Genomic DNA, 18,020 nt, shown 5'->3' with positions numbered 1-18,020 from the left:
TATTCACAATGGCAGGTGAGTAGGATGTGGGTCATGTCCCTAGGTAGGTGGCCATTCACAATGGCAGGTGAGTAGGATGTGGGTCATGGCCCTAGGTAGGTGGCTATTCACAATGGCAGGTGAGTAGGATGTGGGTCATGTCCCTAGGTAGGTGGCTATTCACAATGGCAGGTGAGCAGGATGTGGGTCATGGCCCTAGGTTGAGGAGGTAGAGACCTTGCTAACCCCTCAGTCCGGTGGCTCCATTGTACCAGCTGGGAAGGATATCTGCTGGGGACAACATCAATCATGGTGATGACGTGGTGACCCTTAAGTCTTCATGAATTGATTACTGAATGGCACTAATTGGTGGTGTGTTGGCAATCCATGTCCAGAAGTGGCTGGAACAGGGTAAGAATCTCCCTGCTGCCAGCCGAGATGACTACCTGCCCTTCCTGTCACCCCATCCCTGGAGTCATAGCTGCTCATTATGTCCACATTCGTATGGACATATCAGCTAAACACTCCATTTGCCCCCAGTTTGAGTTTCCGGCTTCTCTCGATCACAGTTGAGTCTTGTATTACCCACCTCTACCAAAAGAAAGGGAGCAGCCAAGCTTATTTATGATGTGGTGGTGCCAGTGTCGGAAGGGGGGTGGACAAGGTCAGAAGTCAGATTGCACCAGGTTATAGTCCAACAGCTTTATTTTAAACACAAGCTTTCGGAGCGCTGCCACTTTGTCAGGTGACCTGCTCCAAAAGCCTCTGCTTTCCATAAACCTATTGGACTATAGCCTGGTGTCGTCTGAGCTCCACGTTTATTTTTGAAAGAGGAGGAAGCTGTTACTTTCATTATAGCACCAACATTAGTCAATCCACTCTCCAGCAGAGCAAGTCACGGTCTACACTGTCCAAGTTCCTCTTCGCTGCAGGTGGTGTTGCATTTCTGGCTCTGATACTGCAGGAACTCAAGCAGATGGTATCTGGCAAAAACACACCAACAAAACCCAAACAGAACTTACGTTTGCTGCACTGATTTGATTTATAAACATTAACGGATGGACATAAATCCCCTAGTGCTGGTACAAGGGAATGGAGAGTGAAACCTATATAAACAAGCACTCCTACAAAATGGGCACCCGTGGATAGATTCAAACATCTTGTGCAGCGAATTATACAAGGAGCACTCTGAAACCACAATGCATGTTTGACGGATGATGCCTGCATAACCAAAGAGCTTCCTTAGAGAGGCAGAGTGGCAGGATGGCTCAGTGGTTAGCATTGCTGGCTCACAGTGCCAGGGACCCGGATTCAATTCCGCCTTCAGCTGACTGTCCAGAGTTTGCATGTTCCCCCACCCCTGCCTCCGCCCCTGTGTCTATGTGAGTTTCCGGTGTCCAGGGATGTGCAGGTTAGGTTGGAACACCCATGCTAACTTGTCCCATAGTGCTCAGTGATGTTCAGGTTAGGGCGGATTGGCCATGGGAAACCGTCCCATAGTGCCCAGGGATGTGCAGGTTAGGGCGGGTTGGCCATGGGAAATTGTCCCATAGTGCCCAGGGATGTGCAGGTTAGGGTGGGTTGGCCATGGGAAATTGTCCCATAGTGCCCAGGGATGTGCAGGTTAGGATGGGTTGGCCATGGGGAATTGTCCCATAGTGCCCAGGGATGTGCAGGTTAGGGTGGGTTGGCCATGGGAAATTGTCCCATAGTGCCCAGGGATGTGCAGGTTAGGGTGGATTGGCCATGGGAAATTGTCCCATAGTGCCCAGGGATGTGTAGGTTAGGGTGGATTGGCCATGGGAAATTGTCCCATAGTGTCCAGGGATGTGCAGGTTAGGGTGGGTTGGCCATGGGAAATTGTCCCATAGTGCCCAGGGATGTGCAGGTTAGGGTGGATTGGCCATGGGGAATGCGGAGTTATGGAGATAGGGTCGGGGAGTTGGTCTTGGTCTGGGTGGAATGCTCTCAGAAGGGGCAGTGTGGACTTGCTGGGCCAAATGGCCTGCTTCCACAGCATAGGAATTCTGTGATTCAGTGGCTGGCTGAGACCAGGGCCCAGAGAAACCAGAAACCCAGTGTCCAGGTAAGAATCCTGAATCTTCCTGTGCAGCACTGGCTGCCATTGCCAGCGTGGAGGGTGATGATCTTGAGAAGTCACCCACCCTGCAAACCCAATCAGGGAGAATGCTCCCAGGACATTCCCATTATGGTTGGATGGGATTAGTGTAGGTTCTGGCCTTCTCTGTTTGTGAAAGGCCAGCCTTGGGGACATTGGGGTGGGGGTAGGGGTCAGTCTGGGTTCTGGCCTTCTCTGTAAACAGACACAAGGACTGCCGGCTGTGGAGGGGGTTTGTGTGAAAGGCCAGCCTTGGGGATATTGGGGTGGGGGTAGGGGTCAGTCTGGGTTCTGGCCTTCTCTGTAAACAGACACAAGGACTGCCGGCTGTGGAGGGGGTTTGTGTGAAAGGCCAGCCTTGGGGATATTGGGGTGGGGGTAGGGGTCAGTCTGGGTTCTGGCCTTCTCTGTAAACAGACACAAGGACTGCCGGCTGTGGAGGGGGTTTGTGTGAAAGGCCAGCCTTGGGGACATTGGGGTGGGGGTAGGGGTCAGTCTGGGTTCTGGCCTTCTCTGTAAACAGACACAAGGACTGCCGGCTGTGGAGGGGGTTTGTGTGAAAGGCCAGCCTTGGGGATATTGGGGTGGGGGTAGGGGTCAGTCTGGGTTCTGGCCTTCTCTGTAAACAGACACAAGGACTGCCGGCTGTGGAGGGGGTTTGAGAAAAAAAAGCTCCTGCCCATCACACTCTCCTGGTTCTGATTAAACTAAGTTGAATTTCTACATGTCCAATGCAGACTTTGTTTAAAAAGGATCACTGATTTACAATAACTCATTCGCTACATTTTCATTCTTTCAACTAACTAATCTCTCTGAGACACACTTTATTCAAATTCTTGAATTCTTATGTGAAAGGAAAGTTGCATTTATCCTCCTACCTCAAGGATGTTATAACCACTTGTAGCTGTCAGACAAGTAGTGAAGGAGAGGCACCTGCTCTGACAACAGTAGGTTGTAAATCATTCAGACAGTCCAAACCTTCTGAAGCCTTCCACTTTATAGCAACAGGCAATGAAATAGCAGGCCTATAAACTCCTATTTGTTTTAAAACTGCATAGACCAGGGGACATATAAGTGCCCTGACAGTTTCTAGAAGATTTAGCCATGACAGCTTGATAGTTATAATGAGTTTATTCATGTTTTACATACAATCATTCTACTTTTTATATTTCCAAAGGGTATCTGACCTCTCCTAAGGGTGCACATGAAACTAAACAAAAACGTTTTCTGCCTCTCCAAACAATTCAGTTAGAGCGTTTCCTGAAAAGTGTAAAGCCCATACAACATGTTTCGGATATCCCGTTAGTGACAATGGATCTGTTTCAAATCCACTGCACTATAACATCTTTTTAAAATCTAATTACAAGTACCCTCAGTTTTTCTCCTCACTGTTTCTAATCCCCCACTGTCCCTCTCCCCACGTGATGAAAATATCAGATGAACAGGTAAGGAAGCAGAACTTCAAGACATGGGGCTCTGGCTCTGTTTTGGCTGTATTCAAGATCCTATTGGTCTTTGCAAAAATTCAGTCTAAAGTTGATGACGAAGGAGACATGGGGCTGACATACTGTGGAGCCATTCAGTGCTTCCACGTACCAAGCCCTATTAACATCAAGTTCACATAAGTCATTACAAAGTTGCTGTAACTCTTTTCATTGTCAGCATCACTAGTGCTCCCCCTTGTAACAAGATTCCTTTCTGTTCTCTCCAACACACACACACACACACACACACATGCAGATGTGCACACATGAACATGGGCACACTTGCACACAGGCAACAGACAAACACACGCACACACACAGGCATGCAGACACAGGTACGCACGCACACGGACACACGTGTGCATGTATGCATGCACACACATACACTCTCACTCACTCACATGCACAGTGACAGAAGTATCCCTACTACCTCCGACATTGAAAGCTCTCAAAGCTGTGTCCCAGGAATGACAGGTTTCTTAGTCATTGTAGATTCTGAGAAGAGAGTTTCCTATTCCCACTGTGGGGTCTTACTGTTGGTTCGATCACTGTTTCAAAACTCAGGATGCCTGTAGACAAAGGCAGGTGATGCTAGTTTCTCAGCTATCTGTAATTCGCAGCTGTCACTATTCAGAGTGAAAATAGCTAATCGCATGCTTCTGTTATACTTTGTAGGATAAGAACTGGGACATTGTAACTGCATCAAAGAACAAGGTTCAGCAGTTTAAGAAGACAATGCCACTGATTACAGACTTGAGAAATCCAGCCATGCGCGACAGGTGAGTTTGGAAAGTTATTCCTCCTTTGCTGTTAACCCATCATGGTTACTTTTCACTTCAGTTACTAAGACTTCATCTGCAGTTTACCACCTGTTTAAGATCAGGGTTAAGTGGGGCCTAAGAGCCAGAGGCTGAGAAAAGCAGTAAAAGGGGCTCGGAGGCTATTTGTTTTTAAAGAAGGAGTTTGCTGCAATGAAACCGTGTGACTCCATCATCATGTTTTTCTGTTCTCCAGTATTTTCTGACAAGTGATTATGCAGGTAATGTACCTGTAACTTCTGAAAGACAGTCTGCATATTAGATTAGATTTGATTCTCTACAGTGTGGAAACAGGCCCTTCAGCCCAACAAGTCCACATCGCTGCATCCAAACCCATTCCCCAACCCTATATTTACCCCTGACTAACGCACCTAACACTGTGGGCAGTTTAGCATGGCCAATTCACCTGACCTGCACATCTTCGGACTGTGGGAGGAAAACAGAGCACCTGGAGGAAACCCACACAGACACGGGGAGAATGTGCAAACTCCACACAGACAGGTAGGAATCTAATCCAGGACCCTGGTGCTGTGAGGCAGCAGTGCTAACCACTGAGCCACCGTGCCACCCATAACCTATTAAACAGTTAAAACTGTCCCATAGTCTTTCTTCAGGAATTGTAGACAGAATGTGGCTTGTGGATTTTATATTATCTTAATCCATCAAGTCATGCCTTCACGACTGAAAAACCTTGCAATTTTGTGGCATGTTTCACAACAGCCCAAGTGCTTTACAAGTAAGTACTTTTAAAACATAGTCATTGTCATATTGTGAGAAAAGTGATTGACAATTTGTACACAGCATTCTCCCAGGAGAAACATGATGATGATCCATTCAACTACATGCGAGTTATTTTGGTTGAGATAAAGCATTGGCCCAGGACATCAGGCAGATACTTTCCTGTTTCTCTGTGAGCTCCTGTCAACAATTCCTTTAACATTTACCTGGACAAGCAGGTAAATGTCAGAGATGAGACGCATCCAACTTTGTGGCGCTTTATCAATACTGCTTGTCTGATAGTGCAGTGCTCCCTCAGCACTGACACTCCGACAGTGCCCACTCCCTCAGCACTGACCCTCCGACAGTGCGGCGCTCCCTCAGCACTGACCCTCCGATAATGCGGCACTCCCTCAGCACTGACCCTCCGACAGTGTGGCGCTCCCTCAGCACTGACCCTCTGACTGTGCCATGTTCCCTCAGCACTGACCCTCTGACAGTGCCCACTCCTTCAGCACTGACCCACTGACAGTGTCCACTCCCTAAGCACTGACCCTCTGACAGTGCCCACTCCCTCAGCACTGACCCTCTGACAGTGCCCACTCCCTCAGCACTGACCCTCTGACAGTGCCCACTCCCTCAGCACTGACCCTCCGACAGTGCCCACTCCCTAAGCACTGACCCTCCGACAGTGCCCACTCCCTAAGCACTGACCCTCTGACCGTGCCGTGGTTCCTCAGACTGACTCTACAACAGTGCTAAGGGCGCATCACACTGACTTTCTGACAGTGAGGCACTCTTTCTGTTTTGATCCTTTGACAGTGCAGTGCACCTCCAGTTCTGTCCATCTGACATTGAGGCACTCTTTTTGCAATGCACTGGAATGTGAGGCTAGCTTAGATCTCAGATCTCTGGAGTGCAACTTGAACAGACCATCCTCTGATGTCGGAATGCTACCTAACTGGCTGCTGGTTTGGAAATGTCCCTTTGTTTCCAATCCAACCCAACTGATCGGGAGTGGGTTGCGAACTACAAACTTGCCCTTTTTAAGTCGCAGTGGAACTTGTTACTCATGTGCTTTCTGTAATTATCTTCCAGACACTGGAACAGCATTAAGGATGAGGTGCAGAAAATATTTGACCATACTAGTGATGATTTCACCCTGGAGAAAATCATTGAGCTGGGATTGGAGCAACATTCTGATGCAATCAACAGCATCTCATCTGCAGCTACGAAAGAGCTCTCTATCGAAATGGTAGGCACAGCAACGTAGCATCCAAATGGTTTCTAGCATTTAACTTCAGCAAGTCCCATTCCCTTCAATCTTTCACGCAATGTGAGCTTTACCTGGTGATTGCCGGTAACCTTTCAGTGTCAACATGTTGCAGTCCTGTGGAGAAGTGAATCTTCCACCAGCCTCTGAGACAGCAAGTGATTTGTTCAATCCTCTAATGATGGGCTGCATTGATGGTTCTGTGACTTCTTCATACTCTGAGCTATCGGAAACATGCAAGATGTTGATGGAGGCTGGGGCTATTTCCCTGGAGCGTTGGAGGCTGAGAGGTGACCTCATAGAGGTTTATAAACTCATTAGGGGCATGGGTAAAAATCACACCGCATCAAATTATAAATCCACCAGGTTTATTTGGAAGCACGAGCTTTCAGAGCACCCTCCTCACCACCTAAGGAAGGAGCAGTGCTCTGAAAGCTAGTGCTTCCAAATAAACTTGTTGGACTATAACCTGGTGTTGTGAGATTTCTAACGTTCTTCCCCCCCACCCCAACACCTGCACCTCTATGTGATGAGGGACATAGATAGGGTGAATAGCCAGGGTGTTTTTCCCAGAATAGGGGAGTCCAAAACTCAAGGGAATAGGTTTCAGGTGAGAGGGGAAAGATTGAAAATGAACCTAAGGGTCAACTTTTCACACAGAGGGTGGTGTGTGTGTGGAACTAGCTGCCAGAGGAAATGGTGGAGGCTGGTACAATTATAACATTTAACAGGCACCTGGATGGATACATGCATGGAAGGGGTTTCGAGGGATACTGCTGGCAAATAGGAATAGGTATATTTAAGATATCTGGTCGGCATGGACGGGTTGGACTGAAGGGTCTGATTCTGCGTCATATAGACAGCATGGTGGCTCAGTGATTAGCACTGCTGCTTCACAGCACCAGCGGTTCAATTCCAGCCTTGGGCAATTGTCTGCGAGGAGTTTGCACATTCTCCCCAGGTCTGTGTGAATTTCCTCCAGGTGCTCCAGTTTCCTCCCACAGTCCAAAGATGTGCAGGGGGTTAGGGTGGATTGGCCATGCTGAACTACCCCATTGTGTCCATGGATTTGCAGGCTAGATGAATTCACCATGGGAATGCAGGGCAACAAGTATTGGGTAGGGGTTAGAGTCTGGGTGGAATGCTGTTTGGGGGGTTGAATGACCTGCTTCCATACTGCAGGGATTCTGTGAGTCTGTGAACTCTAGTGCTGGCCCGGCTTTGTGCTCCTTATCCAAGGTCAGCAGTGGATTTGATGCCCTACATGTACCAAAGCATCATGGCCACTCTGCTGGGGAATGGCTGCATTTCTGACCAGCTGTCACCCTTGGCCAAGCCTCGACCAAAATCAGTGATCTCAAGCAAATGGGCATTTGGTGATTGAGAGCCAGAGGACTGAGATATTACCTGCAGGAAAGGACTCAGGATATGAGGGAGACTGAAGGATCTGGCGACATGCCTGGTGCAGTGGTCAGCTGAAATTGGCAGCAGTGCTAACCGCTGAGCCATTGTGCTACCCCTTCAGTGCGTACATCACGGAAACAGACCCTTTGGTCCAACTCGTCCGAAACGAATTGTTTATCAATGAGGATGAGCTCCCGACATCAGTGAGGCTGGTTGGTAATGAGGCTGCATTTGTAGGCTCCAGGTTTAACAGCAAATTAAACTGCTCTTCAATGGGGTTCTCTCAACAGGCTTTGGAAGGAATAAAGAAAACCTGGGAAGTTACAGTTCTCGATCTCATGCCTTACAAGGACAAAGGGCATTATAAACTCAGGTAGGTACTTAACAAAGGCAACATTCCCCATTTCTTTAGTGCCATTAATGATGTTAAATGAACTAAACTATTTCTTGGGAGCTCAACTATCTCAGCATCAAGATTAGAGTGGTGCTGGAAAAGCACAGCAGGTCAGGCAGCATCCGAGGGGCAGGAATATCAATGTTTTGGAGAGGAGCCCTTCATCAGGAATGAGGCTAGGAGCCTCGGGCGTGGAGAGATAAATGGAGGGGGGGTGTAGCAAAGAGTGCAATAGGTGCACGGAGGTGGAGATGAAGGTGATAGGAGGAGGGCGGAGGGTGGAGAGTGGACTTCACCAGTTTCCTCATTTCCCCTTCCCCCACCTTACCCCAGTTCCAACCTGCCAGCTCAGCATCATCCTCATGACCTGTCCTATCTGCCAATCTTCCTTCCCACCTATCCACTCCACCCTCCTCTCTGACCTTGCAAATCTTGTAAATAGAATATGTTTTGCCAATGCTCTGGGTGTTTTGGACTGGAAATCATTCCCCTAAAGGGAGCAGTGGTCACAGTCAGGGAATTTCAGGACTGTGCTACATTGGAATAAGGATAGAGAAGATGTGCCACATCTGTGAATTGAAGCTTTTAGCTGTGCAAAGGAAACAGAAATTGCCGGAAAAACTCAACGGGTCTGGCAGCTGCTGTGGAGAGAAATCAGAGTTAACGTTTTGGGTCCAGTGACCCTTCCTGAGAACCCTTCTCCATGTAATCTGGATTGTCTAAACCGAATGCTGAAGGTAGCTGCCCTTATACAGGAGAATCCTTCACTGGGACACTGATGACAATGTGCAACATGGAGTGGGTGATGGATGGAACTAAAGGCAGGCTATGGAAGCACATAACGGAGGAAACAATCGGGTGAGACCAGATAATAAAACTGGGAAGGGGCTTGCACAGAGCAGAAACTGCACAGATCATTTCAGCTGAATCTTCTGTTTCTGTATTCTATATCATGTTTACTGTCAGAACGGTCTGAGGTGGGAGGGTGAATAAAAAAACTCTCAAAAATAAAATCAAACCAAGCTCTTTAGACTTTGCCTGAGTACATAGCAAACAAGAAGCCAGGTTAGCATGCAGTGCACACAGAAAGCAGCAGTAAGCCTTTCGAGAACAGACAAAAATCCTCGTTCTTACTCAAAGCTTACTTATTAATTTGTAAAAAAAAAAAATCAGCAGTCAGAAAACCTGGCCAAGGAGTGGCCAAAAAAAAACCTGGCCAAGGAGTGGCCAAAAAAAAAACCTGGCCAAGGAGTGGCCAAAAAAAAACCTGGCCAAGGAGTGGTCAAAAAAAAACCTGGCCAAGGAGTGGCCACAAAAAAAACCTGGCCAAGGAGTGGTCAAAAAAAAACCTGGCCAAGGAGTGGCCACAAAAAAAACCTGGCCAAGGAGTGGCCAAAAAAAAACCTGGCCAAGGAGTGGCCAAAAAAAAAACCTGGCCAAGGAGTGGCCAAAAAAAAACCTGGCCAAGGAGTGGTCAAAAAAAAAACCTGGCCAAGGAGTGGCCAAAAAAAAAACCTGGCCAAGGAGTGGCCAAAAAAAAAACCTGGCCAAGGAGTGGCCAAAAAAAAACCTGGCCAAGGAGTGGCCAAAGGCTGAAAAGTGAGACTGTTGTAGAAACCAGTAACAGCTGTTTCACTGCTGCTTTCAGATGCTTCATGGTTTGAATCTAGCCAGATTCAGTAGGTCGCTCTAATTTGTACCTTGTGCAGTGGTTGCTCAGAGCTAATGTCTGCCACTCCCATGTAAGTTGTGCCTCTCGTGCATGCGGCCTGCTGGTTGGCAGGTGTACAGCGAGTTGCTGAAACATGGGGCACAGACGGCCTACTGACTGTGTGGGATCCATGCTGACTGCAGGCAGGCAGTTCACTGCAGGCCACCCTGCTGGTGTTGGCCATGGATGGTCTGCTGCACATGTGCCTGCCAACTACCCCAGGCTCTTGCACGGAGAGTGTCCCTCCCTCAGATAACCCTTCACAATACCAGACTGAGAACCAAGCCCCCTGCCTGGGGGCTGCCACCGGTTGTCCCGTTGATATTAATCCATTTCTTTTTACACACAGGGGAACCGATGATATCTTTCAGTCCCTGGAGGAAAACCAGCTGACATTGTCGACCATGAAAGCTTCTCCCTACTTGAGGGCGTTTGACAAACAAGTGGATTATTGGGAACGGTGCCTCTCTCTGATCCTTGAGGTGATCGAGATGATCCTGACTGTCCAGAGGCAGTGGCTGTACCTGGAGGTAAATTCTACTGCAGTCGGTGACTAATTTGTCAGAGTGAATACACTGCCCTGTTTCATTTTGTGGAAGGGTATCCCAAAGCCCTTCTCAACCAATAAAACGCTTGCAGTGATGTTCGAGAAAGAACAGTGACAGCGAATTCACAGACAGGAAGCACCCCAAAAACAGCAATGTGACAGTGAGCTGACCACCTGCTTTAGGAATCTTGGTCGAGGAATGAATATTGACCCCAGACCTTGGGAGAGCTCCTTAGCTCCTCTTCAAAGTAGTGACCCTGGACTCCTTTCTGCATTGAATGTACAATTTGGGAGGTCATGTTGGGGCTGTACAGGACATTGATTAGGCCACTGTTGGAATATTGCGTGCAATTCCGGTCTCCCGCCTCTCAGAAAGATGTTGTCAAACTTTAAAAGGTTCAGAAAGTATTACAAGGATGTTGCCAGGGTTGGAGGATCTGAGCTACAGGGAGAGGCTGAACAGGCTGGCGCTGTTTTCCCTGGAGCGGAGGGGTGACCTTATAGAGGTTTATAAAATCATGGGGTGGGCATGGACAGGGTAAATCCCCCCTGAGGTGGGGAGACCAGAACTAGAGGGCATAGGTTTAGGGTGAGAGGGGAAAGATATAAAAGAGACCTAAGAGGCAACTTTTTCCCCCAGAGGGTGGTGTGTGTATGGAATGAGCTGCCAGGGGAAGTGGTGGAGGCTGGTACAATTACAACATTTAAGAGGCATTTGGATGGGTATATGAATAGGAAGGGTTTGGAGGGATATGGGCCGGGTGCTGGCAAATGGGACTAGATTAGGTTAGGATATCTGGTTGGCATGGATGAGTTGGACCGAAGTGTTTGTTTCTGTGTTGTACATCTCGATGACTCTATGACTCTAGTGAGAGGGCAGATGGTTTTCTTTGTCTCTAAAAGGTCTTGGGTCCATTTCCCAGCTGCTCAAAGTGAGGTGTTTAAACCTTTCTCCATGTTTGATAGCAGTGTACAGGGTTGTGAGCCATCTGCTGAGACAGACTCTTTCCACCAATATCCTTCAATCCAGCAACTGAGTGGGATTTCAGCAGGTTCCAAGGCAGAGTTTATTTATACTGTACCCAGCAGGTGGGTAGGGCCCCCACCGCTTCCTCCAGCAGGTGGGTACGGCCCCCACCACTTCCTCCAGCAGGTGGGTACGGCCCCCACCGCTTCCTCCAGCAGGTGGGTACGGCCCCCACCACTTCCTCCAGCAGGTGGGTACGGCCCCCACCACTTCCTCCAGCAGGTGGGTACAGGCCCCACCACTTCCTCCAGCAGGTGGACACGGGCCCCCACCGCTTCCCCCAGCAGGTGGGTACGGCCCCCACCACTTCCTCCAGCAGGTGGGTACAGGCCCCACCACTTCCTCCAGCAGGTGGGTACAGACCCCACCACTTCCCCCAGCAGGTGGGTACAGGCCCCACCACTTCCTCCAGCAGGTGGGTACAGACCCCACCACTTCCCCCAGCAGGTGGGTACAGACCCCACCACTTCCCCCAGCAGGTGGACACGGGCCCCCACCGCTTCCCCCAGCAGGTGGGTACGGCCCCCACCACTTCCTCCAGCAGGTGGACACGGGCCCCCACCGCTTCCCCCAGCAGGTGGGTACAGACCCCCACCCCTTCCTCCAGCAGGTGGGTACGGCCCCCACCACTTCCTCCAGCAGGTGGGTACGGCCCCCACCACTTCCTCCAGCAGGTGGGTACGGCCCCCACCACTTCCTCCAGCAGGTGGGTACAGACCCCCACCCCTTCCTCCAGCAGGTGGGTACGGCCCCCACCACTTCCTCCAGCAGGTGGGTACAGGCCCCACCACTTCCTCCAGCAGGTGGGTACGGCCCCCACCCCTTCCCCCAGCAGGTGGACACGGGCCCCCACCGCTTCCCCCAGCAGGTGGGTACAGGCCCCACCACTTCCTCCAGCAGGTGGGTACAGACCCCACCACTTCCCCCAGCAGGTGGGTACAGACCCCACCACTTCCCCCAGCAGGTGGACACGGGCCCCCACCGCTTCCCCCAGCAGGTGGGTACAGGCCCCACCACTTCCCCCAGCAGGTGGGTACAGACCCCACCACTTCCCCCAGCAGGTGGGTACAGACCCCACCACTTCCCCCAGCAGGTGGGTACAGACCCCACCCCTTCCCCCAGCAGGTGGACACGGGCCCCCACCGCTTCCCCCAGCAGGTGGGTACGGCCCCCACCACTTCCTCCAGCAGGTGGACACGGGCCCCCACCGCTTCCCCCAGCAGGTGGGTACAGACCCCCACCCCTTCCTCCAGCAGGTGGGTACGGCCCCCACCACTTCCTCCAGCAGGTGGGTACGGCCCCCACCACTTCCTCCAGCAGGTGGGTACGGCCCCCACCACTTCCTCCAGCAGGTGGGTACAGGCCCCACCACTTCCTCCAGCAGGTGGGTACGGCCCCCACCCCTTCCCCCAGCAGGTGGACACGGGCCCCCACCGCTTCCCCCAGCAGGTGGGTACGGCCCCCACCACTTCCTCCAGCAGGTGGACACGGGCCCCCACCGCTTCCCCCAGCAGGTGGGTACAGACCCCCACCCCTTCCTCCAGCAGGTGGGTACGGCCCCCACCACTTCCTCCAGCAGGTGGGTACGGCCCCCACCACTTCCTCCAGCAGGTGGACACGGGCCCCCACCGCTTCCCCCAGCAGGTGGGTACGGCCCCCACCGCTTCCCCCAGCAGGTGGGTACGGCCCCCACCACTTCCTCCAGCAGGTGGACACGGGCCCCCACCGCTTCCCCCAGCAGGTGGGTACGGCCCCCACCGCTTCCCCCAGCAGGTGGGTACGGCCCCCACCACTTCCTCCAGCAGGTGGGTACGGCCCCCACCACTTCCTCCAGCAGGTGGGTACGGCCCCCACCACTTCCCCCAGCAGGTGGACACGGCCCCCACCACTTCCCCCAGCAGGTGGGTACGGCCCCCACCACTTCCCCCAGCAGGTGGGTACGGCCCCCCACCACTTCCCCCAGCAGGTGGACACGGCCCCCACCACTTCCCCCAGCAGGTGGGTACAGGCACGGTGAGGCAGTCTACACCAGAAGGTGAATATTCTGCCTGATGCTGACCCGTACAGACACTCTGATGGCCTTAGTTTCAGTTTCCAATCTCTGCCCCAATAATGGCCATTATTGTAGCCCCAAGAGAAATCCTGAGCACACTAATGAGAGGCTGTGAGCCAGTCAGATGGCAGGAATGGTGCATTAAAAGCTCCTGTGTTTTTTTTGTTTGCTACAGAATATTTTCCTTGGGGAGGACATTAGAAAACAGCTACCTCGGGAGTCAGCAGAGTTTGAGAACATTGACGTACAGTGGAAGGTCATAATGCACCGTCTGATCCAGGAACCCAATGCTCTTCGAGGAACCCATCACCCAGGTGGGCTCATCTCTTGGCACTGCACCTCAGAGAGGTGTGCATCGGAGGTTTGCCAGAGTCAGAACCAGGGATTAATTTATTCCTTGTTAATAGCTTGGCTCATACTCCTCATGCTTGGGAATTTCAAGGCTGATTTAATTATATTGGATAATTGAAAAATTTGAAAAGGCAGCTGTCGGGAAGCTACGCAGGGGAAGGAGTGGGGATTGTGGTCCAGACCAAGCCTGGGAACGTACAGCAAAGCCATCAGCCATGAAACTGGACCGTAGCAAAACAGAACAAGCACTGAAATGGAGGGACGGTTAGGAGTTAGCCCTGGAGGATGAAAGTCAGACAGGAATTGGTATTGATACCCACTGTTTGCATGTCCTATCTCTTACCACTCCATTCCAGCCCCTAGTTCCTGCTCTCTGGGAGTCCCTAAATAATTCACTTAACCCTGCCCCATCCCTCCACACTTCTGAAGTTAGTAGAACATCCATCGTATTGTTGCTGCTGTATTAACCACTCCTCTGCCCCCACCACGCTGCTACCTCCCCCCCTTCCCTCGCTGGCACCCACACCATGCCTTTCCTTTATCAGTCTTGCTTGGATACCTGCCAGTTCTTAAAGTGAATACATTAGCTGTTGTCGTTCCTTTGCGCAGGTCTGCTGGACTCATTAAATGGTATGAACGCAAAACTGGAAGAGATTGAGAAGTCCCTGGACATGTACCTGGAAACCAAACGCCAAATCTTTCCACGTTTCTACTTCCTGTCCAATGATGACCTGCTGGAGATCTTGGGCCAGTCCCGTAACCCGCCAGCGGTGCAACCCCACATGAAGAAATGCTTTGACAACATCAAAAGCCTCAAAATGCAAAAGGTAGCATCACTCACCTGCCACGGCCAGCTCTGTGTTTCTCGGCTGCTATTTGGTGTCTATCTGCTCCTTCCGTGCAGACCTGACCATCAAGTGGCTGGTCAAGTATTTTGCTGCATTACAGCCCAGTGCAGATCTTTCCCAATCCGCTCACACCAACCACTGTTCTCTCACGTGTGGCCTCACCTTCTCTCATCCACAACTCCTCCTGATCTTGTGTCTGCCCCTTACTGCTCTCCAGTGTAGGCCCTCCTGCTCTCCCCAGCCCCACCTCTCCCTCAGGGTTCAAGGTAAGCTGATATTGTCTCAGAGGAACTGGCCTCATCACGTTTATGGAACTGTGGGAATGAAAGGATGTTGAGAGGCACAGACTAGACTACGTAGCAGCGAGTGGTTCCCTCCTGTGAAGCTAAACATTGACCATTTAGATAGGTACAACATTCTGACTGACCACCTTAAAACAGCAAGTCCATACCAACTCTCCGGAGAGTATCCCATCCAGACCCATTCCCTTATTTCTCTACATTTCCCCTGACTAATGCACCTAACACTACGGGCAATTTCCCAGGACCAATCCATTCTAACCTGCACATCTTTGGACTGTGGTAGGAAACTGGAGCACCCAGAGGAAACCCACGCAGACACGGGGAGAATGTGCAACCTCCACACAGACAGTTCACTGAGGGTGGGATCGAATCTGGGTCGCTGGCGCTGTGAGGCAGCAGTGCTAACCACTGAGCCACCGTGCTGCCCTGACTGGGCTTTTTATTTTCCTGGTCCTATCCTGCAGATTGCCATGGTGACCTTGACCTGGTGATCTCCAGATAGCAGTGTAACTGCAACTGCTGAGTGCACAGATTCCCATTCCCTGTGACCTGTCTTTCCAGGTTGGAACCACCGCCAAAATGGAAGCTGCCGGAATGTTTGCCGCTGATGGAGAGTATGTGGAGTTCAAACATCCCACCCTGCTCGAGGGTCCTGTTGAGGTACAGACATCTCTCGCCTGTTGTTCCTGTCAGGGATTCACCTGTAGCTCGGTTCCAAGGTCATCTACTGGGACCAAAGTAAACCCACTTGTCCTACCTCCATGGGTACTGTCACATGCCGTGGGTATCAGGGGCACTACTGTCAGAGATAAAGTGACCCATTTTCAATCCATTACACTGAAGCCAGTGCCTCATCTTTAAAAGGGAGTAGATTTCATCTAACTTTATTAAATGGAGCAGCATACTTACTAGGATGAGGTATACCAGGTTTGGGCTCTATCTCTGGCCTGCACTGTCGAAAGTGTAGCTTCTGGCTGGGAGCACAGAACTGCTTGTCATCTCTTCATTGGATAATATTCCTTGTGTAACCTCAGAGCCTTGGGGGTGCGATTATATTTACTGTCACTCAAGGGCAGCTCATGGCTTTTACAGTCTATTACAAGAGGCAAGCAGCCAATTGTCCTCATGTATTCCTCGGCTCTGTGCTGCTGTGTACTTTAACCAGCTGCTTCCCATTTATCCTGCCCCTCCCGCATACAGCACATTCTTCCCAGTGCTGGGTATAGAAGCAAGAGCAACACCGGGTTAAAGCACTCAGCAATGTTGGGCACTCCCTTGGGTCATCACTGACCCCTACATCAGAATGGAAAGGCTGCATCTTAGGTTCAAATTGTTTTACAATCTGTGACGCCAGCGGATCCCACAACCTTTCTGACTCTAATAATGTTCTCCTCCTGTGTTGAATACATCACAGTCTTGATGGAGGATTATTAATTGACTGATGTGTGTTCTCCAGCACTCAGAGTGGGTCGATGGAATCCCTACAGTGTGGGAGCAGGTCATTTGGGCCATTGGATCCACACCGACCCTCTGAGCAGCATCTCACACAGACCCTGCAGGTAACCCACCTGGCCTGCACATCCTGAGACACTACAGGGCAATTTGCATTGGCCAGTCCACCCAAACTGCACATGTTTGGATTGTGGGATGAAACTGGAGCACCCGGTGGAAACTCATGCAGATCCAGGGAGAATGTGCAAACTCCACACAGACAGTTGCCTGAGGCAGGAATCGAACCCGGGTCCCTGGTGCTGTGAGGCAGCAGTGCTAGCTACTGAGCCACTGTGTCAGCTCACCTCTCGTTTCAGTGTTCAAGGCAGTGAGCATTGACATGCTATTCAACTGCATCAGCTTCACTATTCATAAAGGTTTACACAAACTCATCTGCACACACTCGGATTTCCTCTTCTCTAACATAGGTCAGTGGGGAATGACTGCCTGAGAGACTTCTCCAGGTGGTGGGTAGAACAGGACTGAGATCAATTCAATGAACAGGCCAAGGAAGTGTTTCAGGTCTGTCAGGAACTCAGATAATTCTGGGAAATCTGGGTTTAAGTGATCTGGACCTCAGCTGTCCTCATTGTTTTTGCAATGTGTTCTTATCCCTCAGGCCTGGCTCTGTGATGTGGAACGCACCATGCGCTTTACTCTCAAAGACCTGCTGAAAGACTGCCGCTTGGCTCTGAAGAAAATGCTCACAAAGCGGGATAAATGGGTGAAGGATTGGCCTGGTCAGGTCAGTCACAGGCTTTCAACAGAGGGAGGAGCTTTCTGAGAATCAACAGAGCACTCTTAATGTTTCAGACCTGTGTCTGTCACAGTGGGCTTTTGGTCTATGCTTTATGGGAGCTTCTAAAAATGTGTTAATGTGGAAGACCATAAGACCTAGGAACAGAAATTAGGCCATTCAGCCCATTGAGTCTGCTCGGCCATTCAATCATGGCTGATAGGTTTCTCAACCCCTTTCTCACCCGTTCTCCCAGTAAACCCTTGATCCCCTTGATACTAAAGACCCTATCTATCTCAGTCTTACATATACTCAATGACCTGGCCTCCACAGCCCTCCATCGATTCCCCACTCTCTAGCTGAAGATGTTTCTCCTTCTGTCCATTCTAAAAGGTCTTCCCTTTACTCGGGTCTGAGTCTCTCCTACCGATGGAAACAGCTTCCCAGCATCCTCTCTGTCCAGGCCATTCAGTGTTCTGTATGTTTCAATTAGATCCCCTCTCATCCTTCCAAACTCCATGGAATATAGACCCAGAGTCCTCAGACATTCCTCAGATGTTAAGCTTTTCATTCCTGGGCGGCACGGCGGCACAGTGGTTAGCACTGCTGCCTCACAGCGCCTGAGACCCGGGTTCATTTCCCGACTCAGGCGACTGACTGTGTGGAGTTTGCACGTTCTCCCCGTGTCTGCGTGGGTTTCCTCCGGGTGCTCCGGTTTCCTCCCACAGTCCAAAGATGTGCGGGTCAGGTGAATTGGCCATGCTAA

General features: G+C 50.8%; 1 protein-coding gene across 1 annotated transcript in view; it reads left to right on the top strand.

Moving 5' to 3' along the window:
- Positions 1-18,020, top strand: part of dnah2 (dynein, axonemal, heavy chain 2) — a 288,980-nt gene that overhangs the window by 105,729 nt on the left and 165,231 nt on the right. The window contains exons 23-30 of the mRNA XM_060854787.1: positions 4,258-4,361; positions 6,216-6,372; positions 8,085-8,167; positions 10,249-10,429; positions 13,702-13,840; positions 14,487-14,707; positions 15,589-15,687; positions 17,138-17,263. Coding sequence (XP_060710770.1) covers positions 4,258-4,361; positions 6,216-6,372; positions 8,085-8,167; positions 10,249-10,429; positions 13,702-13,840; positions 14,487-14,707; positions 15,589-15,687; positions 17,138-17,263 — 1,110 coding nt within the window. The remainder of the gene's footprint in view (positions 1-4,257; positions 4,362-6,215; positions 6,373-8,084; positions 8,168-10,248; positions 10,430-13,701; positions 13,841-14,486; positions 14,708-15,588; positions 15,688-17,137; positions 17,264-18,020) is intronic.

The sequence above is a fragment of the Hemiscyllium ocellatum genome, chromosome 44 (genome assembly GCF_020745735.1).
Source record: "Hemiscyllium ocellatum isolate sHemOce1 chromosome 44, sHemOce1.pat.X.cur, whole genome shotgun sequence".
Classification (NCBI taxonomy): Eukaryota; Metazoa; Chordata; class Chondrichthyes; order Orectolobiformes; family Hemiscylliidae; genus Hemiscyllium; species Hemiscyllium ocellatum.
The sequence above is the reverse complement of the archived record's forward strand: the minus strand, read 5'-3'. Positions and strand labels throughout refer to the sequence as shown.